The sequence below is a fragment of the Acanthisitta chloris genome, unplaced genomic scaffold, assembly GCF_000695815.1.
Source record: "Acanthisitta chloris isolate BGI_N310 unplaced genomic scaffold, ASM69581v1 scaffold14484, whole genome shotgun sequence".
Lineage (NCBI taxonomy): Eukaryota > Metazoa > Chordata > Aves > Passeriformes > Acanthisittidae > Acanthisitta > Acanthisitta chloris.
In genome coordinates this window covers 23,732-50,219 of record NW_008667737.1, presented here as the reverse complement: position 1 = coordinate 50,219, position 26,488 = coordinate 23,732, and the positions used below count along the sequence as shown (strand labels likewise).

The window sequence follows — 26,488 nt, the reverse complement described above, 5'->3', positions numbered from 1 at the left end:
AATTCTAAAATTAAGATAGACATACTTTTCTATTGAAAAACTACTACTGCCACCTCTGAGCATCTGAGTTTCTAGGAAACTTCAGATCAGTTTAGGCACTAATTTTTAAATATTTTGTAATACTTGTTTTGGGGGTTTTGCCTATTGTATCTGCAGGTTTGAGAGATTTTTTTCAAGAAGCTGTCAGACTCATAGCTGGTCTTTATTTCAAAACCTTGGTAGCACAACACATTTGTTATAAGAAAATAAATGAACTAAAACTATTTTCACAGAAACCAACAAAATTCTGTGCACTAAACCTCTCCTGTACCACCTGATCAATACTTGCAGTACTTGACCTCACTGAGCATGTTCTGGCAAGGCTTCACCTATAACAGCAATCAACTTCATATGGGGTTCATAGGAAATGCATGTTAGCCTGGCCCCCAAGAGCAATTTTTTTCTCCCCTCATGAATATTGTTTCATTTCAGGACTTAATTACAAATACAGAAATAACCTTTGAGCAAAACCGAAGTCAGGGTTGCTTTGACTAAGTAATCCAATGAAATCATCAATAAAAATACTGATGTGCAAAAGGCCTTAGCCAGTGCTGATAAAAAACTACAATAACTTTGGATAAACTTTTACAGCTTCAGATAAAAAATTGATTAAAAAAATAAGTAAGTCTTGTTTAACTGCAGATGACAGCAACATCACAGTTAATATTTAATCACGATATTGTGAGAATGTTCAGTAGTGGAAGACAGGATTAACATATTGCTTTAAAACATTCCATTACTTTCTGCATCTGTTTACTGACAATAAAAGAAACAGCTGTTCTAAATGTAACATTAACAGGTGTAAACCATGCATTGGAGATTTTAAAACAATAATTCTCCTCCATTTCCTCCTCAGCTATTCTGCAGTGACATAGCAAACACTCCTGCTATTAGTTTACACAATTAACCCGTAATTGTTGAACCTCTCCCCATGCCCCCAAAACGTATACATGTGGAGTTAGCTTCCCTCTCCTTTTGGGCAAAAGGCTCTGTTCTTCTGCACTGCACATCCTGAACTAATGCACCAGATGTGTCCCATAAAACGGTTGGTCACACTATTCAGCAGCTTTTCTTTAGCAACTGTTCTATATCAAATTTACTGTAAAAAAGCACTGTAATTATGAAGTAACACTGTATCAAATTCACAAGCCTAATATCTCACTGTGTTCAGTTCAACTATGAATGATAATTGAGCTTGAAATTGTATATTTACTTTAAATAAGTCCTGCAAATCATCTGCAACAATGTGTGCTTAATTTGAAGCCATTAACAAAAGATTTAACATTTCCACATTTATACTCTCCATAATTTCAGATATGATACTCCATACTTACGGTGGGGGGAATAAAAGCAAGTTCTGGTAGCCTTCTATTTGCAAAATTAAGTTTCTTATAATTGCTATAATTCTTATAAATGCTGAGTACGTAAGAAACAAAACTCCCCAGAACCCTGCAAAATTGTTATTGCAGCCAAAAAATACGCTCAGTTTGTTTAACAAAAGAAACTAAACCCCACTACCAAACCAAAACCTGACCTGCTTCATAGAAGATAAACTCAGAAGACTAAATATAATTCTTTCAAAAACCTAAAGAGTTGCTTGTTGATGCTTAGTTTCCTAAAAGCAATACCAGTATGTCTGTAGGAGAAAAAAATAATGAAACCCTTGAGAACAAGGAATGTGTGCTTGTATAACTAAACAGAGTGTTGCTTGGGAGTACTGTTTCTATTCCCAGGTATTTAAAATACACCTGATAAGAATATGGAAATGGAGAAGAATCCATTTTAACAAAACCCAGATTACATCATACAGATTTTAGTGTTGCCAACAACTGCTAAGTGTTCCTGAAGTAAGTGTTGCTCTGGTTTTGCTATTATTCTCCAAACTAGTACTATACATACTCAAGGGGGAAAAAACCCAAATATACTCCAAATCCCTTCACACACACACTTCTTAACTAAGAGGAAACAGAAACTTCATTAAGATTCCTGCTACATTCAGAAAAGAACCACATAAAAGGTGCTCCCTCCATTCCATGTTTATACCCATATTTATATGCAAGAAAAATTAGTTCCTTTTTTCAATGAGATTTTCCTGTATTTATAAAGAAAACTGATGTTCAATGGTTTTCCATTAAAATAACATGCAACTTCTCAGAATTCGGGCAAGGTGAACACCTGAGCTGCAAACACCACCGGAGCTGAACCTGCCCGTACAAACGATGCTCTGAAAAACGCACAGCTATGTACAACCAAAAGGTTCGATAAGGAGAGCATTAGGAGATCCTGGAAAGTTCCCAGTTCTCCCCCGCAGGAGCCTGGTACCCGCACCGAGCAGCGCAAACAGGCACACCGCGAGAGGCACCTAACAGCAGCACCCTGCCCCGCTGGCCACTCGAAGGAAGGACTGATGCTCGTCCATGGTCGGGCCCAGCCCTGCCAGCCCCTGGGTTTAGTGAGAATTGTACAAAGCCGAAGTGCCAGCAGAGGGCAGCGAAATACGGCAAGTGCCCGAGGTGCCCCAGCCTGGCCATTCGCGGGGACAGCGCCGCGGCAGCCACTCCATCCGCTACTGGCACACGCACCCACCACCGCCTGCCCTGCTGCCTTTCCCTCTGACGTTAGGAGTCGAGAGCAACAATAACCAAGTCCACTCAGCATTGCAGAGTTTAGGTTTTCTTCTTTGACAGAGCCCAGGCAGCTGGCACTGACTGACTGCAGGGCCAGGCAGTGCTCCCCAGAGAGCCTCCTGGGGTTCACCCCTAACCAAACAGCCCAGCAGCACCCTGTGCTAGTGCAGTGGAAGGAAGATGACGTGTCTTCCTTTTGGAGAATTGTTACCTCAGGCAACACCCTATGACTTCTTTTAAGATTGTAAACCTAGAACTGAGGTATTTGTACGGTTTAAACAAGGAACATAAAATGGATGCATCACTAGAGGCATCAGTGAGAGCATCTCTGGAAACACAAAACAGCATTTCTTTCTGTCCACACTGGATAAAGCAAGGAGAGACACACTCTACCTGAAGCCTTCTCCCATCAGCACAGGATGAGAGTAACTCACAATACCACAAGTACTGTGGTGAGACACCCAGACATACAGCTCCAAAGCCATGCTACAGCACTCACTGGTGGCACCCAGCCACACCACAATCCACCAGTATTCCACAAGAACAGAAAACAAACTGTATGTACACATACACAAGGAAGAAATCCACACCAGCTCTCTGAGGTGAAGGACAGCAAACATAGCCAGGAAAGGAGGAAGTAGGGAAGACCCAGCTCCCAATTGCCTAACCTGCTGCACCTGCAGTCACTGAAAAACCTGATGCTAATTTGCTTTCATAGCAACTAACCCCCCCACTGTGGCACCTGTGAATACCCATTAACCAATCACTTTTTGTCCTCAATACCTATTACAACTTGTCCTCTGCAATGCTACTAGTATATGAAAGCATTTGAGGTAGATCTTAGTGTTATCAAAGATACTAACAGTTGCTTCAGTATAATTAGGATACAGGTATCTTACCTCTTGGATAAGACCTAGCAATTATTAATCTCATTAAATACTACACATTATATTCCCCACTGACTCAAATGGGTACACATATTAAGTTCCAACAAACTTAGTCTGGAGATAAATTTCTGCTGTCCAGCTTGCCTTTGGCTTTTCTCATGTTAATGGCTACTCTCTAAACTCTCACAGTTTGTATCCCAACAAGAATAAAAATAAACAAACTATAACCTTCTGCATCCACTGCAAGGCTGGGATCCTGTTTCCCCATCAGCGCCAAGAGTCACGTCTCCTTCCTCTGTCTCCATCCACCTTCTCACTTCGATTCTAAAAATTCACATCTTCTGCACTGAGTGACATTTACAGCCAACAAGTGTCCAGTTTGCCAGTGATATTCTCATCTTGTGCCTTGCTCACAATTAAACTCGGAAAGATATCCTGCTTGTGCCCTCTGATTATCCTTGTTCTTTATGCAAAGGATAAACTTACTTTAATGGCATAAAGACATAATCATAAAAACACAGAATAGTTTGAGTTGGACCTTTTAAAGGTTACCTAATTCAACCCCTCTGCAGTAAGCAGGGACATCTTCAACTAGATCAGATTGCTCAGAGCCCCATCCAACCTGACCTTGAATATTTCAAGGGATGAGGCATCTACTACCTCTCTGGGCAGCCTGTTCCAGCATTTTACCACCCTCATTGTAACAGACTTCTTTCTTATGTCTAATCTAAACCGACCCTCCTTCATTTTATAAACCATTACCCCTTGTCCATTGCAACAGGCCCTGTTAAAAAGATTATTACTTTTCAGGTTAGAATTTACATGTTGCCTTCTATTATGACCATCATATCTGTGATGTGATTTCTTAGCTTAGTTCACCAGTTCAGCACTGTTTGACACAGAGCAACAGATTAGTGATTTACACTTTCAGACTGCCTCTTCGCTTGTCTGATCCACAAACTACCTTACACTTGGGCCTTTCAGCAACCTGCAACCACTTACCTAGCAGCCACAGAAACACTACAGAGCCAGATCTTACTACATTTTCATAACAACTGAACAGCTGGGGATGGACAGGGATTTTCAGGTGAGCTTTCTTGAAACTTAAAACATACTCTTCCAGAGACACTCTGCACAGAAGGCATAAGAAATAGCTTTGTGGAAGTAGGCTACTACTTCAAACAGACAAGTAAACACTGTGTTCTGGTCGAAGGAGAATGAACCAGTTTACCACAACCAGTATACAGCAGACTATGCTCTAGTTATGCCACATTCTACCTGAGTGAGGAGAGTTTATGCTTCCCACCCCAAACAGTTTGTGTATAGCACTGCAGCAACACACACCCATGGGCATCTGATTTCAGTGCTAATATGTGCTCCTGTGATCCTTTCAGCTTTCAAGTCATTGGCCAGTTTTTGTTGATCTAAAGTTTTTTAAGTGCACTATACTTTTAAGAATCACACTTTTGTAACTACATCATTTTTGGAGACTGGACAATAGTACTTCAATACTCATTTACATGAGCTTAAATTTCCAATTAGAAATATATCACCATAAAAGTCTAACTGTAATAACTGCATATGGCAATGCCATATTTAAATACTTACAGCTATCTGGCATTCCTTTGAAAATTACCATCTGATGTCCTTAGGACAGTCAATTTTGCCATGCTCTGTTGAAAGCAACTTCTAACCACTTCACAGCTAAGTAATTTTGACATACTGGTATTTCCTAAACCTGCAGCAGTAAGAAAAGGATGAAACCAGTTGAGAACATTTCTTTAATAAATTCTTTTTAAAAATAGTGAATAGTTGTTTGTCTACAATATTTATTTCCAGCTTTCAAACAGTATTTGAATTTAAATAAAAAAAGCCGCTAGGAAGTGAACATATGACAATGAGATGCCATTATACAAAAGCTTTGCACAAAACATACTGAAATTACAGAGTCATGATAAAAATTAAGCAATAGAAGTATGACCGCAAACAAAATGTTCCATTTACTGAATAATTTCTGTGGAGTTGTGCTTGTCAGCCTCTGGAATATCTGTTAAGTGATGAAAAAAAGGACGACCATGAACACAGCCTTTAGTTTCCTTTCCAAGCTGTTGCTTCATCCTGTAAATTGTGTTTTGTACATCTTCTTTTGACAAATGTAAGGGCAGCTGCCGAGATAAACGTACTGCTTCTCCCTGTGGGAAGGGAAAACAACAACAAAACCCCACTAGTTTTAAAGTATCACTTTTTAGCACATCAACCTGGGGCTAGCAGAAAGCAGGAATTAAGTACTCACTGTTTAAAGGTCATTCTTTACTGCTGATAAATATTCCAAATCCTAGAAACCTAAATGCATCTCTAAACATATCTTACTGGTCAGTTCAGGACATTTCTACAATGGAGTCATGCACAGCCAGTCTCCTGGTCAGGTCTGCACTCTTGTTCTTTTAGGGTCCCCTTTTGCAAGATTCTTTGTGTTGGCACCAGCATCAGCTGATCATGCTTACCAGTTCACAAGACACCTTTACACCACAAACTTTGAAACTAACATAAATTAAGTCCGTCAGCCGAACAGAGTTTGAAAAATACTATAGTGAAACCTTAGATTAATGTTACATTTACTCTTGTCTGTTGCATACAGTTATCTCACAATACTAGAAAGCAGAAGGGCCTGCCAAAACACCACCCTCAAAGAACTAAGCAACTTCAAAAAGAAGTTGTCAGGTTTCTTGTTTCCTCCTTCAAGATGAGCCTTCCTGCCATTGCCTTCTCTTCTGTCATGTTGCCTGGACAGACATGGATGTGGCAGATAATATCCTCTCATACTGTACAGCCCTGAAGCAGCATTCATAATGATTTCATCGGAATCTTCTCATTTTGAGATTTTCTCCCACATTTCCAAGTGGGAAAAAGATCACTGTGGACTATTCTGTACCTCAGAAAGATGCTTCTTGAACCATTACCCTATTCTTTCTTCTGCATCTACCAAATGACAGAAAAAGCTGCAGACATGCTGCCTGCTCAAACGTGAAATGTATTATTAAAGTTGAAATTCTGACATGACAGCATTCCCAGAATGGTCAAAAAACTCTGCACTGATTTTTATACTTGTTTTAGTTTTTTTACAAACTATTCCTGTCTCAACACTTATCATTTATTTAAGCTTCTTTCATGAATACATGACAGTGGTTTAATAGTGCATAACAGAATCACTTGCTGCAAAGGCAGCTCATTGCCCCCACATGACAGGGAAAGATTTGTAGAACAAATGTTTAAAAGATAAAACACATATTCTGTGTAAATGCATTTTGAAGTAGCCCAATTCATGAAAGCTGTTATGAATGCTTAAGTAATAAACTTTATGTATATTTTGGTAACTGTTCTCAAGGAAGATCTTAAAAATTTGGATTAAGGAGCATTAGCAAAACAGTTAGACAAGAAGCAATAGATAACTGCTACTGTTAGTTCCTCCAGATTTCACTGGTACCACATCTATGAGTTGTCTCTGAAACTTTACAGCCATTACTGTCTCTGGATAGATGATCTTATTTATTTGCATATCAAATATTAGCAAGAGTCACCCCAGTTCCCACTGTTGCATAATAACTTCTAGAAGAGAACAGATTACAGATTCTGTTAATCAAGTACTGTATTTCTGGCAACTAACAGTGCTGGTTGTCTGTGAAGAAGACATGGTTTCCCCTCTGTTGGTGCACTACAGAACCTGATTACACCGAACAGAGTGGGCTTAGGAGACTGTTGGTTGTCAGTATGTGCTTTTGTTAACCACAGAAGTTATTCATGTTAACTAAATACAAACATTTGCAGAGGCTTACTGCATGTGAGACTTCATTTTTTTGCTTCAGTGTCTTAATTCCAGTGACAGCTTGCTTTTCTGGCAGAAGTAATATCCACTTATCTGTCTCTGCCCTTTGAATGAATCATAGGAAACTTTTTCTCTAGTGGTGCACTTTCCAATATATTTCACAATATACATCTCATTGAGGTTTACATGAGAATTAGGCTTCAGTTAACACCTACTCTTCATAAGCTATTACCCTAAATCATTTTATAAATTCTTCATAGATTTGTTTATATAGGAGCTAATTTTTGATGACTTGTTTTGTATTCAGCTGCCTTCTAGACTTTGTAAAGCAATTCTAACATGGAGAAATGCCTTTCTAGTCTGAAAGCTGCCTGTACAGAAGAAACACTTGGTGAACATCAGCTTTCAGCATGGATTAAATCTCACTGGAGGACTGGTTTTGGCAATGCACAACCCATAAACCTCAGAGAGGATATGACATTCTCCTTTTCAAAACTAACTTATGTTTAGAACACAACAACATGAAGTCAAAAGAAAGCTGAAGAAAGGTTTTCAAGCTGTTTAAGGAATTGCTGTAAGTTTGTCTGCCTGATATTTAAAACTTCTGTCTTACCTCCAAGTAATTTATCACTTTGAGAGGCCTACATTCATAGACTTCCTTTGCATTTCCATTAACCACTGCATTCAGAATTTCTTTCAAGTCAGAAATACCATAATATGGCAGACAATTTGCCATTCCTTCTATTTCCAGATGACTTTCTGTAACTGAAATACCTGAAAACACAAGAACAAAACAGTAATCTATGCACTGCTTTAATTTTTATTCCGGAGCAATTCAGAGAAAATTCAACTCATATAAAGGCACTTATTAAATTAGCCCCTCAAATTCAAGACAATTAGGAAACTATTTTTGGAATTAAAGCATTTATTTGTACAACGTTTCATTATGATGATGTGTACTTCTTCACATCAAAAATGTCTCAGTTCACTTGAATTCAAATCCTAGCTAGTACTGCTTAATGCCTAAAACATTTTGCAGCATTCCCAGCCTTGAGCACAGCTTTCATTAAAGCTTCTGTGACTTTTAATTAAACATACATGAAAATAAAGTAGAAGCTAGCAATAAATTACAATTTAGTGTGAAAAAAATTAAAGCAGAGTGTTGGCACTATTTCCTATGTGATCAGTTTCAACATCTGTAGAGTTCAAATGTTATGACAACAAATTCAGCTTCTAATGAAAAAAACCCCAGTATTTTCTCCCACCACAGGTAAGGAAAAACCCAAACCCATAAAACTAAAGGCTCTATGACTGACTTCATACCATCATTCATGTGATATCACTGCTGCACTAAGTATCACTCTGAGTAAGAATGCTGAATAAAACATTTCAACAGCCTTCCTAACAAAGTATCTATTCAAGCTTTGAGGTCTACAAGATTTCACTTCTTATTCGCATTACTTGCAAAGAAAAAGTAATAAAGTTGCTCCCTAAAAGCTACCTTTTCTTCCACTCCTACTCAGAAGCAAGTTCTCTGCTTCTCATGAAGTCCTTCAGACTACTTTCATTCATGTTGGGTGCACGTACACCTCAAGCCAACCTGCACAGCTACCTTCCCTTTTCCTCCACTAATAATTACAGAATTTCACAAAGAGAGCATGGAAAAATATGATTCATCATGAAAATAAACCCACTCTTGTGTAATGGCTCCAGGCAGGATAAATTACATTCAGCTTGAGTCACAAATGGTTGTTGCAAAGTCAAGGAGCTGGAGACAAATAGATTGCTCCAACGCGGATTAAACTAACAAACTGTGATAAGGGATCATTCCTGTTCCTAATCTAAACAACAATGTGAAATATTGAGAGAAAATATATGATGTGACAAAAGTCACCACAAGGTACTTTCATTAGGCAGCAGAATAAGGGTGTCATCCATGCCCAGACACTGTTTGACAGTCATTAAATAGGAGCATGGATGAAGAGGAAGACTCTGCAGGTTGAAACCTTTTCTAAATATGGGTTTGTCATGAGATAAAGAATATAATAAAGTCTCTTTTTCACCTCCTTCAGCTATTTTCATTTTTGTCCCAATTTTGCTTTAATGAAAGATTTGAGGAACCATTCCAGACCATTTAATTATGCTGATTTCTCTCTAAAATTAGAACTCAGTCTATTTGAGTAATTCAATAATTACCTCTGTATATGATACCAAAGACAGGACACAAAATTTTGTTCAGTTTCAAGTGTTTAGATTTTCAGTTTGAAAACTTCTAGTTCTAGTGCTTCCTTTCAAAAAGTTATGACAATAAGGTTCTGGATTTGCAAAACATTTCCTACACATACACTTCAGTTTCACCAACAGTCATTGTTCCATCTGCAGATTCTGACAATCAGATTTGACTTCACCATTCTGCTCATTAATCTGGAAGTCAAAGAGGGCTTTAAAGAGTTTAACATAAAACCAAACAGTACAAACTAAGGGAAGTTTTCTTCTTCGGTATTTCTGTTTGTGTGCCATTCTGTTGTTCTGCTTACATTCTTTACACTGCACAATAGCCCACTGCATGCTGATTAACAAGTATTTATCTTCATGTCTTTGCAGGAACTATGAGATTGGCAACATGTGATGATAGAAGCAGATGTCCAAGCCTCAGTGTACTTGTAAATTTTTGACAAAATATACATTGAGATTTTTGAGTATTCAAACAGCAGTCTTCAAGCAGTTTCCATGGTAGTTTCTATGAAATACTTTGCAACTTCCAAGGAAAATATTTCCATGAACAAATAAACTATATTTCAAACATCTGAAAATGTGGGTTTCTCATTGCTACAAATTTCCCATTTCTCTTTCCAAACAAAGCATTAACAATCATCTTTGGATAATTCCTTATGGATGGCCAGGAAAAACTGTTCCCTTCCAGCTGTCACCTTGATCAGGTGACACTATAAGACTTGCAGTCTATGGTCAAAACCAAACTGAAATTAAGTAGCGGCATGATTTTCCACTGGTGGGTAACAAGAGCTGAGGCAGCTTGTATTACAAAGAATGATGGGTTATTTACCTATTACTGCTCTTTGAGGCCTTATAAGCACATTCTTTGTATATGCATATGTTGGTTAGGTGAAGACAATTTTAACCTAAAAGGCAATTCTAACCTAAATGCCTGCCTTGGAGCAAGGCCCAAGGCCCATCATTGTTACAGATCCAGGTAAGGCGTGTTCCTTGCCTCAGTTCCTTTCCAGACAAGAATCTACATCTCTCTCTATGACTTTGACAAAGGCAAACAGAGAGGTGTGCAGTGACAAAAACATCTTAAGAACTGGACAGAAAGGAATCCATCTTTGTTCTTGAGACGCTTCTCCACACGTAGGGGTCACTGCGAGCAAACAAATGCCTGGCAGATCCCAGAACACTGAGTATTATGTAATTTTCTTATTAAGTAAATGCAAACACACTGCTCTCCCAAAGGTAGCATCACTTGAAGTCTCAGTAAAGCCAGAACATGAGGGGGTGGGAGGGCAGTGGAAGACAGACTGGAACTCATCATCACAGCTTTGCAAATTACAACAACTGGCACATTCCACAAAGAAAGCATTGATTTTGCCTAATTGGTATACTTACAGCAAGAAGCCTTTTCTAGGCTATTTCACAACATGTTTTTCACTGTCAGCTATCCAGAGAAACATCTAGTTGAAAACTCCCTAGATTGCCAAGCAATTAATGCAAAGAGAAACAGCGAGATGATACAAAAGATCTTAGTCTACCAAAAACATGAAGATGGGGCACTTCCTAAAATCTAGGATATTGGAACAACTTTACCTGTAGTCATACAGAATCTCTGACCAATATGGAGGAAAGGAAAACTACCCTTCTCTCTTATAACAAGAACACATTGAAAGGACAGACTGTCCTCAAATGAAACAACAGGCAAGTAAGGCCTGAAGCTCCCACAGTGCTGTAAAAGTAAGCATCTAAACACTGCATTTGTGCAAAAGGAAAACACTGCCCCAAGTTCAAACAGTTTTCCCTCCAAAAATGACAGAACCAGAACAAAACTCCATGTTGAACTGAGCTCTTGTTAGGAAGAAACCAGATAATCAGACCTTTCAAAAACCTACTAGGAGCAGTGCACCCGGTGCCACATGCTGCCGTGGGGTTCAGAGCAAGGTATGTCCATGCCAGGTCTGTGAGAAGGACTCCTGGTAAATTATTAGACTAACTAAAGCCCAGAACCACCTCACTAGCTAAAATGTCTTGGCCATTAAAGAGTATAGCTGGATTTCTACAAATTATGAGCATTGCGAGGGAGTAAGATTCCATTTCTGAGTATTAATCCCAAGACCTGCCAAATCTGGAGCAAGATTAATGAATTACTATTTTTTCATCCTATGACTGACATTGCCCCTTACAGACAAGTCATCCAAATAAGGAAAAATCAATACTACATGGATGGGGGTTTTTTCAAGTAAGAAACTTTCAGAATGGAAATCTTTATAAAAAGTCCCTGTGCGTCTCAAGTTGCCAAAAGGTAGGAATGTGAACTGCAAAGAAGCATCTTTTACAAAGATCAGTTGAGATGCAAGCCCAATGCAACATGGAATTATCAGTCATCTTCCAAATGAAGGCAGCTGTTCAGATTTTCTTGTTATTAAATAAACAGTTCTGTGAAACACCTGAACAGTGAAAGAAAATAAGGAATAAATCTATGGTCCTATATTTAAGTCATTATACTTATGAAGGAGACTGCCCTGGTGAGGTGCACTATACCAAAGCAAGAGATCCAGTGTTCCAAATTAGTATCTGCATATTATGAGTAGACTTCATATATGGTAATGGGAAACAATACTCTGGGTCCTTCCCTTCTTTGGCAGAATGTGTGTGGAGATTTAAATAAATAATCAGTACAACCTACTAGACTGACAGTTCTCTTCAGAGACAACCATGGGTCAAGGAAAGCCTCTTCTGTGACTAAAACTGCCAAACATCAGATTGAAACAGTTAAGTTTCCTTTGTTCTTGTTTCTGAAGGTATCTTACAGCTACTGATGGCACCACAGACTTACATGGATCAATAAAAAGACTTGTGATTTTGTAAGAAGAAATTACCAGAAATACCACTTTCACATTCAAATTCAAAGCTAAAGAAATAGAACCTTTGCCTGTGACATCAAAGAGGATCTCTCTGTCAGGAAAAAGGAAACTTTCTCCTACAGAAGATAAAACTCTTCACCCAGGAAGAGCATATATACACTTATCTATAAGGATAGTGAAGAATGTTTTATGAGAAAAACCTGCTCTCTCAGAATTGAGAAATCCTACAGAACACTCAGGTCTAAGTGGGACAAATCACTCCTAGTCTGCAGGCCACTTTCTGTAAAGATTATCCAACAAGAATCTATGCATTAAAGAACCTTAAACTGTATACTGAAATTCCCAGAGAGGGACACGTAAGTAGTGTTAAACGTTAATACCTGTGTTTCCAAAAATGAGCTTTAATAAGCTTTGAAGAAGATAGCAGCTCATTTGTAGAAGACAGTGTATTTCAGGGACCAGTTTAAGGAAAAAAAGGAAAAGGAGGGACTGATGAAGTATTAAGTAAAAATCCTTTGGTCAGTTAGAAAAAAGCTGGGAGAAATTCCATTTGTTTGCTGGTATTTCTACCTTCATCTGCAGTGGTATGGTCTTACAATAAAAGAGCCTGTAACTACTCTAATGTCATCAGCAGAAGCTTATAAATATGACTGACAAGACTCAGATGTTACTAATGTTTCACTCAAGTAGTGAAAACAGAAGACTGGGACAAAGATCTGAATTGGATTCCCATTCTTCACTGGGCTATCCATATGGTACTGCTCAAGTCCATGACCACAGTGCATCAACCTGTATAGTGCATACAAAGCACTTTTACTTCCACCAAAAGAGGACAGTTTCCTCACAAGATTTCATTTCCTTAAATTTACATCTTAGCAACACAGGATTGGAAGACAATTACTACTTTCCCAGTTACCATGTCGAGTTCCTTGCTACTACAGTGTACAGTTCTGCTCTTAAACTAATCAACCTGTCTTAAAAGTAGTTTCCTATTTGGGCTGTTTTTGGGTGAGATTGTCAATTTTCTTCACAGTAGGTAGTGTGAGGATGTGCTGGAAACAATGTTGGTAATACAGGGATGGCTTCTTACTGCTGAGCAGTGCTTACAGTGTCAAAGCCTGTTCTGCTCCTCATCTTGTTTTGCTTTGCTTGCACATGTGACTGTTGCTTTACCTGTTAAACTGTCTTTATCTCAACCCACAACTCTGCTCACTTTTACCTTTCCAGTTCTCTCCCCTGTCCCACTGTGGGAAGAGAGAGTGAGTGGCTGTGTGGGGTTAAACCATGCCACATCTTCAGTACCCCAAGATCAGTCATCAACTCTTCTCTGCTGTTGCCTGCAAATTGCTGTCAAATTTTCACGTTCAATTTATTCATGTCCAGTTTACATTCTTTACATTTATAGCAAACTTACAGTATCAGAAAGTAAAAAAACCCAAATAAGCAAAAATGCTAAGTCACAATCCCTTTTTCCCCGTATTTGTCTAGAGACATATCATAGACCTCCTCAGCTTTAGATCTCCTAGACTGAATAAACCATGTAAGAGCAGACCCTTACAATATACACTTTATATCCCTAATCATTCACTCTAATGATGAATAAATAATCATTACCATGAACACCTCTTCTACAAAGGTTTTGTTATTTATGTAGAAACTGAGTCAGTCAGAAAGAGGTTTCCTTGGTTTTGCTGTGCAGGATACAGTAAGGAAAACAGCTTAGGCTCTGTTCTTCCCAAGATCCAGCCTCTGAGTGAAGAAGTTGGTCTCCATCCCTTTTTTGTACCTACCCTTAAAAGATCCCATATGTTACAGTACATCTGTCATCACTGTACATATGTAGGGATCTGTAACACATGAAGCTATAGCATTTCTAACAGCTCTTATGGTGACTCTTTTCTCCAAGCTGTCAGCTAGGTACTACCCCCAATGACATTCACTCTTCTTGGAATTCTAGAGAAAACTGTGATCTGCAGGAAAGACACTGGGTGGGTTGCCCCTGGGATTCCAACAGCATCACTATAGATCATTCCGTCAGAAAAATGAATAAACATTTGAGCTCTCTTGCTAAGGCAAAAGGATCTTATATGAAATACATTTATTCTGTGTCAGTGTAGTGGCATTGAAAAGTTTGCTGCCTCAAAAAAAGTTCAGGTTGAACTCTATCACAAGGTGTGGTGATGCTGTGAGCCTCTCTATGGTGGCCACTTTGGGCTCTGTGTTACAACTCCAGTATGAAAATACATCATGAACCAGATCCAGCTCCTTATTAGACCTCCTCAGCTGCTCAACAGCAGAGGAGTAGTCAGCTAAAGCAAATACTGGCAGAAGCTTCTGCAAGCAACACCGTGGGAGAAGGTGCCAGGACCTTCTAGTTCTGGCTGGTCCTTCTGGAACAGCTCCCCAGGGCAGTGGTCACGGCCCCAAGCCTGACAGAGTTCAAGAAGAGTTACTCTTGGGCACATGCTGTGATTGTTGGGGATGTCCCATGGAAAGCCAAGAGCTGGACTTGATGACCCTCACAGGCACCTTCCAACTCTGAATATTCTGTGATTCTGTGACTAAGGAATTCTCACTGGTTTAATCTAAATTCTGTCAGAATGGCAATTAAGGATATGGACATCCAGCATTTTGAGAGAAGAGAAAATAAAGGTGAGGAAAACATGGATTTCAGAGCATTCTTTGAAATATTATTAAGGTTTTCTGTTCAATTATCAGTTTCAATTACTCCGTGTTCTATGTAGAAGATCACATTCTTTGCCAAGGAATAAAATCATCAGTGCTAAAGAAAGCAGGATGTTAGTGCTTTAAAAGATAAGGTGATGGAGAATAACATGATCTACATTAGCAATCATTTACATCATTAAATCAGAATAAACAAGCCCCAATAGAACTAAAAGATTTTAAACCCATCATACCTTCTATGACTTTTATCTGGAATCCATTTGCTATAAGTCTTGGATCTGACAAATAACCTGATCCATGGGAACTCGGGAAATTCTTCTGCATTTTACACAGAGCAGCCATATACTGAGATCCACCAAGAAGACTGGAAAAAAAAATCCCCAAAGTGTTATAAACCCCAAATCCTTAATGTGAAAATTAAAATTGTGCAAAAAACCCACAGAAAAAAATGTAGTAAGTGATAAAGTGTGCTCAAGACTTTTAAAAGTATTTTAAAAAAGCAATTTGCTTAAGGAACTAGTCACATATCTTAATGAGTGACCAAGCTTAGGCATATAGTAATTATAATTCATCAGCCATTCCCTAATCCTTTGGGCAAAGTCAGTGAAGTTATGAAAATGTGGAGCATTTAGTTTTCTTCTACAGGAAGAAATTTGTCTTTGTTGCACTACCAATGAAACTGGTCAAAAATCAGACTTAGTTCAACTGGAATAGATCGGGTATGCTCAGTACTTTGAGACAAAAGTATACAACACAAAAAATCTGTTCTTACAGATAAAGGAGATGCACAAACAATCACAGAGTTAGCAAACAGGGCCTTGCCAGAGTTTACTGTAAATAATTATCAAATGATGCTTCAAATAACACACACATTTTTGCTCAAATGTACTATACCTGTCTGATAGCACAATTGGCTTGTCCAGTTTCTCTACTGGAAGCTTATGGTTCATCAGTAATCTTTTACATAGCAGGGCTTCTTCCAATCTGTATGGATTCAGCAACTTGAGTTCTTTATCAGTAGCAAATATCCAGACATCAGGAAAACTCTGACGACGGATGAGGAAGAGCTCATGTTCATCTGACGCACTTTTCTCCTGTCTCTGAAGGTGATGTCTACAGCAACTCAGAGAGAAAGGCACTCTCACAGTTTTCACAGGCTGTTCAAGTTTCCCCTTCTTTTCCATCTGATTATGAAATATCTTGTCAAGTTTCTGCTGGTCAGTTGCAGAACTCTGGGGCTTGGGTTTGTGTTTTTCTGCCTGCTTTGTCGGTTGATGCACATTAGCTTTCTTGACCTGTCTGTTGTACCGCTCCAGGTCTTTAGTAGCTTTTACTTCATAACTTAAAAGAGAAAACAAACCAGCAGTATATTCAGATAAAAAGCTCTGAACTCCAACTCCTACCATACTAAACCAGAAGGCAATGTAACCATTTCAACAGCCAAGAACAACGTCCAATGGTCACTCAAGTGACCATACCAATATCCTTTCCTGACAGGGACGGTAAGGTATCAGGGACTGTGCCTGTATTACATTACACTTTGAAGCCAAGTTGGAAATTTTCCTTCATCATGACAGCCAGAAAAACCTGAATTACTGAATGGGGAGGAGTAGACTGTATCATACAAAGATCTTACAGCAAGTTGCTTTTCACCTCAGCCCCGTTTAACTCTAATTTGCAATCAGATATGTAGTTTTGGAAGGAGTTTTGTGTCACAGGCACATCCAGCTCAATTCACAAAGTCATTTAAACTTCTAGAGCTCTGTGGACTTCAAGGGGAGTCCATGCAGCTAGGCAGGGGTACAGAGCTTGAATAATTTCACAAGCCTCAAGTTTCATTTCATAAAAGCATATTTGATTTCAAATAGCCTAAAATTAGCCATGTAAAGCATAAGAAAACAGAATCTATACACTTATCACAGAATTCTGTAACTAATGAACTTAAAGATAAAAGACCTCAACAACAAACTACTCCTAAATGCTGCATAAAGGACTAAAACATTACTATATAAATCTAAACCTCTAAATCTCTACAACCCAAATGGATTCTTAATGAGTTTATAAATGTCAGGGAGATAGCTAACCTTTTCTAGATGCCAGGTTTATGCTTGTCTACTGCACATTAATCTTACTTTTCTGAAAGCAAAAGGTGTGGTTTGCTGAACTCCCTCTTATTGACCTTATTTGATATCATGAATTCTAGAAGGTAATTCAAACCAACCTGATCTTCAGTTTAAAAAGAAAAGTGATACTATCATATGTAAGTATTGGAAATAAGTATTTTTGCTGGTCATATTTATTTATTGCTACTAGCTGAAACAGTTTGATTCAATTATGTGTATGCATGCTGGAAAATTAAGGTCAACAAAAGGGTCACCATTTGCAATTAATTATGATGTGCTAGCATTCACATATGGAACCAATATTTAGTTAACTAAAAAAGTCAGCCTAAATAGTTTCTTGCAATAAATCATGTCCTAGAAAATATGGAGCAAACATTAAGATAAAAAACATCTGCTCCTTTTAAAATGAATGGATGAAATCACTTGAACAGCACTTTTTTTTAAATCCCAAATACATTAATAGCTTTGACCAGATCAATAAATACTTTGTTTAGAACAGACCCAACTGTAACACAGAAGAATACTGAAGTGCAAGAGGACTGACTTTTTCAGTGATACACTGATAATCCAAGAGGAAAGCACTTCCAAACAAACTCTAACTTGCCTGTCATTTCAGGCTATTCAGAAAAATTCTAGCCTAACAAACTTTGACTATGAGTCTTGCAAATTCATACACATCACTGTCTGTGATTTGCTCAGAATCAAAGAAAACTGCAGGATTACAAACTACAAGGGAACACCTTTGCCTTTTGAAAAATTTTCCCACAGAGGCACATGTCATCAACAAGTGCTACAAGAACAGCTTCTTCTCTGCTTTGTGAATGAAGCCTGCAAATTCAGGATCCATTTCTGGAGCTACAAAACCCAAAGCCAAGGAAATGTGTAAAACTGGGTGTAAGGGCGAAGTGGAAGCCTATAATGAAGCCTAATTTCAAAGGCAGCTTTGGTTTAACTAGAAAAATGGAACCACAATATAGTCTTTTCCCTTTGCATCTTCAAATGAAATATTTAGCATATAACAAATCCTTTTTAATATAAAATCTCTCAGCCCTTACAAAACAAATAATCTAAATTTGAGTATTTGAAGCAAACTCTGACTGAAATGACCACTTGTATCCACAATAGACAGGCTTCACATTCTGAATGCAAAACACCTCAGCCTCTCCACACAAGGAAGCCAAACCAACTGAATCTTATCACCACAAGTAAGCATTACGCTCTGCTTCTGCCATCCCTTGCTTTGTGAAGGGGAATATTTAAAAAAAGCTTTTAATTGCCCCTATCAGCTTCTCAGTTTGCTCCTGACATGCCTAGGTTTCAGGTGACTAGCACTGTTTGCAATTTTAAGTGGATAATATGGACCTGCTTTTTTGACTGAAGAGTTGCTGGGGACAAGCAACAGTATGGAAGGACCAATACCAATTATTAATACCATTATTCATGATCCCTATCTGGCAGTATGTGAATGAAGCTGGCTAGAGGTATGATAGATGGCCGATGACCAGACAGTACCACCTAATGACTTCCATGGAAAGAAAAGAGAACATGTTAACTAGAAGGTTAAACTGCAGTAAACCAGAATGTTTCTGGTATCAGAAAAAGAAAAGAAAAAGAACAAAGACTTAACACACACACACACACACACACACACACACACACCAGCCATGAGCAAGTTTACAATTGGAAAGTTCATCAGGCACTAAAAGCTACCACACCTGAACTAGTTACTTTTACCCACTAATAACTGTCTATGTGCACATCCTTATCTGTCAACAGATAGCAAAGACCATTACCTGAAGTAATGTTTCCCCCAAGGTACAAATACAGACACAAAGAATTACTGTAGAGTGCTGACAAGATGATTTGTTAGTCCCATGATAATGTAAGCATAGCTTTGAACCTTTCCTATACCTTGAGGATAACTACTGTCACTGTTATCACACTTGGAGGGATTTCTCCCTGTCTTACCTGAGCCTGACATCCGAGAAACTTTAAGGCCAGAAACATATGCAAGCTGTATTGAGTAAGAGCAGAGTGCAAGAAATTAAATCCTGGCTGTGCAAAGCAGGGGGATATGCAATGCTGCCAACATAGACATGCATGGAAGGTTTCCTTTTCTATTATAACCTAAAGACCATAACAGTTCACATTCCGGTTGTGTAATAAATGCTGGCTTGTTTTGAAAAGGCCATCCTGTGTCACTACAAGACATCTGTTGCCTGTACTACTCCCAAAGGGATTTAAATTAATTTAGAGCCGCTGGAGGGGCCACAGAGATGCTGAAACCATGCACACCCAGTGTAAAAGGCATGACTTTATCACAGAAGGATGGAGGACTAGAGCCCAGGAAACATGGTGGTGTGCCAGCAGGGATGCATGACCTTGGAGGTATCATGTGCTCAGTAGAGCTGTGGCACTTTGGCTGCCCTGATGATACACATTTGTTGTTACCTCTAGGTGGCCCAATTTATCCAGAGTACCTGGCAGGCTGCTTTGTGGGAAAAGATGCCTGTGTATCTCTTCCTATTTATTATTCTTTGAGGCAATTTTAAGAGATTAAAAGTGAAAGCTATACCAAAGCTGACACGTATGGATACAACTAGTGGTAAATGTATCACTTGCTTCAACATTCATGGGATTCAATCCTACATATAAGGAAAATTTCATTACCAGAGAGGTCTCCTTCCTGAACTAATGCAGAGTTAATCTGTAGGCACACTCTTTAACATAACAGTTGTACCAGGAAAGCAACCATGAAATCTCAAAAGCTAAGGCAGAGCAAATTAAAATTTTCTGAAACAGCTGGCATAACCTTTTGTTTCATTTCATTAAAAGCATGAATATAATTGGAGTAGATTTCTACTATTACATTAATATTTCTGCTTATGTAGAGATGGACAAAACACTTTCACGTATGGTTTTGTGATCATGGCATGCTGCTTGCTTACTCAGCTTTAAATTAGGAAAATTGAAAGTAGATTAAAAAATTAACTCTGATATAGCTGGTATTCAGAACAATGCAAGTGTTTTCAGAGTCAAGGAAAAAGATATGTAACAGTAATTCAACAGGTATAGCTTCTCTTCCTTAACATGCTCCTAATTGAATCTCTCATTGGTGTTAACATGAGACTGTTCTAGCTAGTATAATTTCCTTTTTAATGGTCTTTCTTAATGTCCTTCTCCTTGTTCCCATAACATTAAGGAAACATATTTTCACACTACTTTCAATGAGTTTGTTCTTCAGAACCAAGTTTTCACCTCCCAAACTTTCTGATATAAATAACAATATGCACTCAAATCATTACATGCAAAACTACTGAAAAGCAACTTCTGTTCTCCCTCATTTGTGAGATGTCCTACAGTGTTCTACATTTTATAAAATTACAAAGATGTGAAAGGTTCTGTGTGGGTTTTGGTGGTTTTTTTAAACTGTCTTAAAATGTCTCATATCTGTTATTAATTAATCTTTTACCGCAATGTAAGCTCCACATAGAGGACAACATGTACCTAATATTTTAACTAATCCAACTTCCACCCAACTTAGCCTAAAATATTTCCCTTTCATGCAGATGGGTTTCAAAAACTCAGTGACAATTCATTGTAGAAAAATATGGAGTTTAACTATTCAGAGTGTAATCTAAGAAGAGACTTGGTTTTGTTTGAAAGAGATTAAAATTTAAACTGTACTATACTCCCTGAACCAGCACTGGAAGCAGATGTTTAGGGGATTAAATAATTCCTTGTGTCATCTGATTGGGTTTTACAAACACAATTCTGAGGTTGCCTGAGTTGGAATACGAACTAAATTTAGAGGAAATGAGTTACCAAATGTTGGAGTACTAAAGATCCTAAAAAAGAATTCTCACTTTATAGCAATGAAAAAGAACTGTTTGTGGGAAAAACTCTGAAGGAACTATACAGTACCCCATCCATCACCATGTTGGTTTCCAAGGACAGTGCATGAGGAGTGACAGGAGAAAGGCAGCCCTTAGAACACAGAAGTGTGCCGGATTCAAACACTTTCTTGCCTGTTATCTCTATTCAGCAAAACTGTCTCTACCTAACTGCTGCATGGCACAGGGTCAAAAGCAGTAATTCAAATCAGCACTGCACGACTGCACACAGCAAAAGATGACAAATCACAATACTGATGCTGATCCTAAAAAGCCAGAAATCTTTTTCTGTTCTATTTTTTCATAAATAACTGGAAAGTTACAATTCTTTTAATTCAGTACAAGTGACTCATTGGTAGCTACCAGATTTAGCAGCAAGTTGCAGCCTGAAAACTTACTTCTTTTTTTCCTCTTCATTCAAATTTTTCCACTGCTCTTCAATTTCCAGCAGGATGTCCTCCATGCTGGCCTTTGGATTATCATCTATCAATTTTGGACGACATTCTTGAGTGAAAAATTCAAGTGCAGACTTTGGTTTCTTTATTATTCTACTATTAATTAAATCATAAGCTGTCACATGACCGAATTTATCACTTATCACATTTCTTTTCTTTAGGCTTTGATTTAGTATTTGTGCATCAGTGCTTTGTTCACCACTGTATTCATTTTGCTTATTAATTGTTCCTCCAACTTCTGGAATCAAAATCTTAACAGGTTCCAGCTTGTCTCCTAGGCGGTCTTGAAGTCCATTTCCCATACTCCAGCTATCAGCAGAGATTTCAGGTAAGTCTTTAGGGACTAAAGATTCCCCATTTTTATTTGTTTTGTCAATATTATCAGAACTCAAATGATGCTCATTGGCTTTTTTAGACTTGGGGTCCACAGCAACACCATTACTTTGAATATCAGTCATATTCTGTCCATTCTGTTCCTTCTCACACAATAAATTTAAGGAGCTGTCTGGAAAGGCATCACTCTTAGAAACCTCTCTTTTGTCCAGGATATTATCACCACAATACGTCTGATGATTTAAGCAGATCTCTGTGTTTTTTCCTGCTTGACAGTTTTGCACATCATTGCTGACTGAAAGGAATGAAGTATGAGCATGTAGCTTATTGTTTCCAGATGGTCCCATTTCATTAACAATCACATCTGTTTGTCCTGTTCTCTGACCAAACATGTCTTCTGAGGTAACATCTGGTTTATTACTTTCACCAGGGACTGTAGCAGGTAGTGGCCCATAGAGGGATTTCAACACATTTTCAACTGCAAGTAAGACAGATTCCTGAGGGAAAAACAAGAAACAAAACAGGAAATACATGCAAACAAGTGCATCTGAAAATGTAACTGGCAGATACCAAGACTACAGAGCAATATGCAAAGTGATTTTATCCAGAGTATCTTTCAGACAAACCTGGATGAATTATTCTATTTCAGACGTTCGCACGTGCTCAAGAAGACTCTGAGCTGGACACTAGCCTCAAATATTTTGCTTCGTTAGTTTACACTGATAACACAAAACCAATTAAATGTTTTCTTCATGGTGTGATTCTCAGGGATGTCCTGTGCAGGGCCAAGAGCTGCAATCAATAGATCTCATGGGTCCCTTTCAACTCTGAATATTCTGTGATTTATAACAGGGTACTAACTGCTTAAACCAGCATCAGGTAAAGCTATTCCTACCTAATACGAAGTTAAAAGCTTATAGTCAAAACAGGTGCACCAGCAACATCCCATTTCATGTAAGCTTGTTTGCATAGGTGCTTTTCTGGTATGTTTCCAAGATACCTTTGTACCAAATGAAGGAAATGAATAAAAACCAAACCCCAAACCCCTACAGAATAGAAGTAAATTTTTAAAAAGCAAAAAACCCCAACTTTTTTCTAATGCCAAAGGAAAACTAGATCCAATGTGAGAATGTGGTGTTAATTTTCACACAAGTGACACTTAACAGGCAGTACACTTACAAGATTAACAGAGGCAAATACAAACACTTTTGATCAAGAGGGTTAACATACTGGTGTGACTATCCACATTCACCTTGACTAAGCACATTAATAACCACCTTATTACCAATGTAGTCTTCTTAATCTCTGTGGTTAACTGATGCTGTCAATAATCTCTGCACGTGATGGCAAAATAGTGCTTTGATGAGAAAACAGCTCCCCTCCTGCCCACTCCCACCTCAATGTATGTGGTGCTTAAATAGTGATTACTAAGTTTAATTATGAAGTTAAGCATGAGAGCTCTGTGGGGATGTGTCATAATTCCATTTAGCTTCTCCCACTATAAAGCCATCTGAAAACAAAGTGGCACGTGCACGTATCTGACAGCATAAACATCCTAGAAATTAACAGGGAAATTAATTTGGAATAATCCTCCACTTAGCCTGTTCAATACTTTTCAATCAAGAGTCCTGTGACAAAGGCAGGCTATCATGTAACTAAAAAAAAATAAAAATTAAAAGCAGTTGCACAGTTTGCCTTCAAACGTTCCTGTAGTCTCCAAAGCCCTTATTATGCTTATATAAGTAAAATGTTGACAACTCAAAACCAGATTGAAACCTCAGTTACCTTATGATGCAGCAAAACTTGAGTTTTATCAGGTGTTACATTCACATCCACAGCAGAGGCAGGAACAGTAATGTTCAAAAAGAAAACAGGATATAAACGAGTAGAGTCCTTCTGTGTCACCAGGCTGTAGTATTGTCGAATTATCTACAGATTGATTTAATAAAGAGAGGACAGTAAAGGCAAGAAAACAGACACACAGGCACAGAAACTAAATTTGACATTATAAAAGCATAACTGGTTTGTTGTTTTTGTTGTGGTTTTTTTAAGTTAAAGGAGTTCTAAAAAGGTCCCTGTGGGTATACATGCATGGCAGAATAATCACCAGAAGGGCAGTTACTGGTTTCAATGTCTTCACAGCTAAATGTAAAGATAGATAAAGAAATAAAAGAAACAATACCAAGACACTAATGGCAGCTATACTTAGACCTTCCAAATGAACATCTTGATTGCAATTGGAAGAAAAGGTATGGTATGCCCAAACTGGACTGCAACTCCCATGCTTAATTCCTCAATCAAAACATATAGTTTTAGTTGTTTTTAAAGAAAATCTAGTTATACACCATGCAACTACACTGCTGTCTCTGATCAGTCCAACTAAAGCCTGAGAAAGCAGCACTTGAACCACAGACCTGTCCTTTTCCAGACCAAGATTAATTTGTTCCTTTTATTAACCCAATTCTAAATTTACAGCTTTTCTCAAACTCTGCTTGTCCTTACTATTTTCTCTCTAATCCTCCTGAAAATTCCTATAAAAGACTACAGAATTATTCGGTTGTTGCAGAATTTTGGTGCTCTTAAGGATCAAATAAAGAACCTTGCATTTCCCTCTAGTATCATGATCCTTCCTTCAACAGACATACATACATACTGGAGAAAAGAATATGTTTACAAGCCCCCAAAAATTGAAAGTGTAAAAAATGAAGAGCCACTGCAGATTAAATTTTTCATTTTTAAATATTGTTGAAGTAAAATTAAACTTATTTAAATATTTTGAAGTTATTGTAACCTTAATATTCTCACAGTCTGTCCTCAGCTGGCACAGAACTGTCGTAGTAGAAGGTCCACCAGCACTTCTTCCCCATACAGAGCATGGAGGTAAAAGTTATGTATAGCTTGTTTTCCATGCAGGGCAATGTATTTTTACTCTGTATGGCAGTATGCTGAATCCCACCCTGGATCCAGACTTCCATGCTCTGGTTAAAAAACAATCTCTGTCACAGGATTCAAGCTCAGCTTCGAACTCTCAGAAAAACCAACTAGGCACATCAAATACTGCATGGAGATGGATTAGCCTTATTTGGTATTTAACATACCAACACAAGTTCAGGGTTTACATCTACAAAGCTTTGCCTGACAACTGAAAACAACTTCATTGTCTCCATTCTAGAGCCTACACATACGCTTTGGCTTGAACGTGATTTTCTCTCCTGGCAAGGGCAAGGATTGGGACAGCAAGGCTGTTCCAAGAGCAGTGCTGCAAGGTTCATTAGTGACAGAAACCCAAGAGTATCAAATTCTGCCTACACAATGCTTAGCTGTAGCCAATGCTGCTGCACTATCACTTTCATTTCTATCCAATGCATGCACAAATTTAAAGGGAAAGTATGTATATTTTTGTGACAAGCCCAAAGCAAAACTTAATTTACAGAAGAATTCTCTTACTAGAGACTGCATAAAGTTCCCTTATGGGAAACTGCAGAGGTGATTTCTGCAGACAAATAGAAAGAAAGCATCAATTATCCTGGTCTCTTGCATGGACCATCTGAAATGACTGGTTTTTAAACAGCCATAAACGTGACCTCCAGTTCTGTGGTGGTGACCGCTGCAAATGGAGCAGAACTGAGGCAGCAGCAGCGCCAGACTTGTGGAAGGGGTTTGTGCTGTAAATGCTACTATCTTCACCTGTAACATCTTAATTATTTTCTGGGAGAAGAAGGTTGTAGATTTCATAGGTGTCTCTGCTGTCAAAGAAATCCCATTTCTATTCCTTGAATTGAAATATAGAGGAAGTTACCTTCAATATTTCCTTCTCAACAATTGGACGATTATTTATAAAAATGAAACTCCTTTCTGAACTTGAAAGGCTTGTCAAGGAACTGTCTGACTCAGCTTTTGGGAGAAATCCAGAAAGACTTATCTGCAATGATAAAACAAATACAATGCAAAAGTCTTTTAGAGAACCAAGAAAGGTTTTTATAGAGGTGAGACATTAAAATGAAATTGTGCAGGAGTCCAAGTCACTCAATTGCACACACTGCTGCTTCAAAGTTACACTACAACAAAATAAAAGCACTCAAAGAAAAAAAAGGTTGTGAAAGGTAAGTTTGTATCTATTTTCTTTGATTATTTTATTGAGGTATTTCCCATTTGGACTGCCTCAGCCCTCACAGCTGAGGGCTGTGGAGCACCAGGCCAGACAGCTTGAGGCTTGTTACCTGTAGGGTTGCCAACATAACCTCTGCACAAGCCAAAGGCACACACTGCTGCCCAACCTGGCCAAGGCAGCAGTGAACTACCCCTACAGGGAAAGCCCAAAACACACAATCCCTCCCTTTCTACATGCAGGGCACCTTAAATAGCCTGTCATAGGGCATTTATTCAGGGCACCTAAATTTACCTACGCCACCTGTATCCAAATCATCTGACTCTCAAGAGTGCTGAGCACCCACGATTCACAGGCTGCAGCAGAACCTGTGAGCACACAACACTGCCAAGGAGCCTTGGAAAGAGCACATGATTTGTGTA

At 38.4% G+C, this 26,488-nt stretch overlaps 1 protein-coding gene across 3 annotated transcripts in view; it reads right to left on the bottom strand.

Annotated features, from left to right (window-relative positions):
• Positions 1–5,320: 5,320 nt before the first annotated feature.
• PMS1 (PMS1 postmeiotic segregation increased 1 (S. cerevisiae)) overlaps positions 5,321–26,488 on the bottom strand; it is a 43,053-nt gene continuing 21,885 nt past the window's right edge. For 2 of the 3 annotated variants that reach the window (XM_009072634.1, XM_009072635.1), the window contains 7 exons: positions 25,758–25,880; positions 23,744–23,887; positions 21,569–22,455; positions 16,049–16,495; positions 15,388–15,518; positions 7,990–8,150; positions 5,321–5,745 (listed from right to left, as the gene is read on the bottom strand). In XM_009072634.1, coding sequence (XP_009070882.1) covers positions 5,554–5,745; positions 7,990–8,150; positions 15,388–15,518; positions 16,049–16,495; positions 21,569–22,455; positions 23,744–23,887; positions 25,758–25,880 — 2,085 coding nt within the window. In that variant the 3' untranslated portion in view covers positions 5,321–5,553. The remainder of the gene's footprint in view (positions 5,746–7,989; positions 8,151–15,387; positions 15,519–16,048; positions 16,496–21,568; positions 22,456–23,743; positions 23,888–25,757; positions 25,881–26,488) is intronic. The other variant, XM_009072636.1, reaches the window with a different exon arrangement.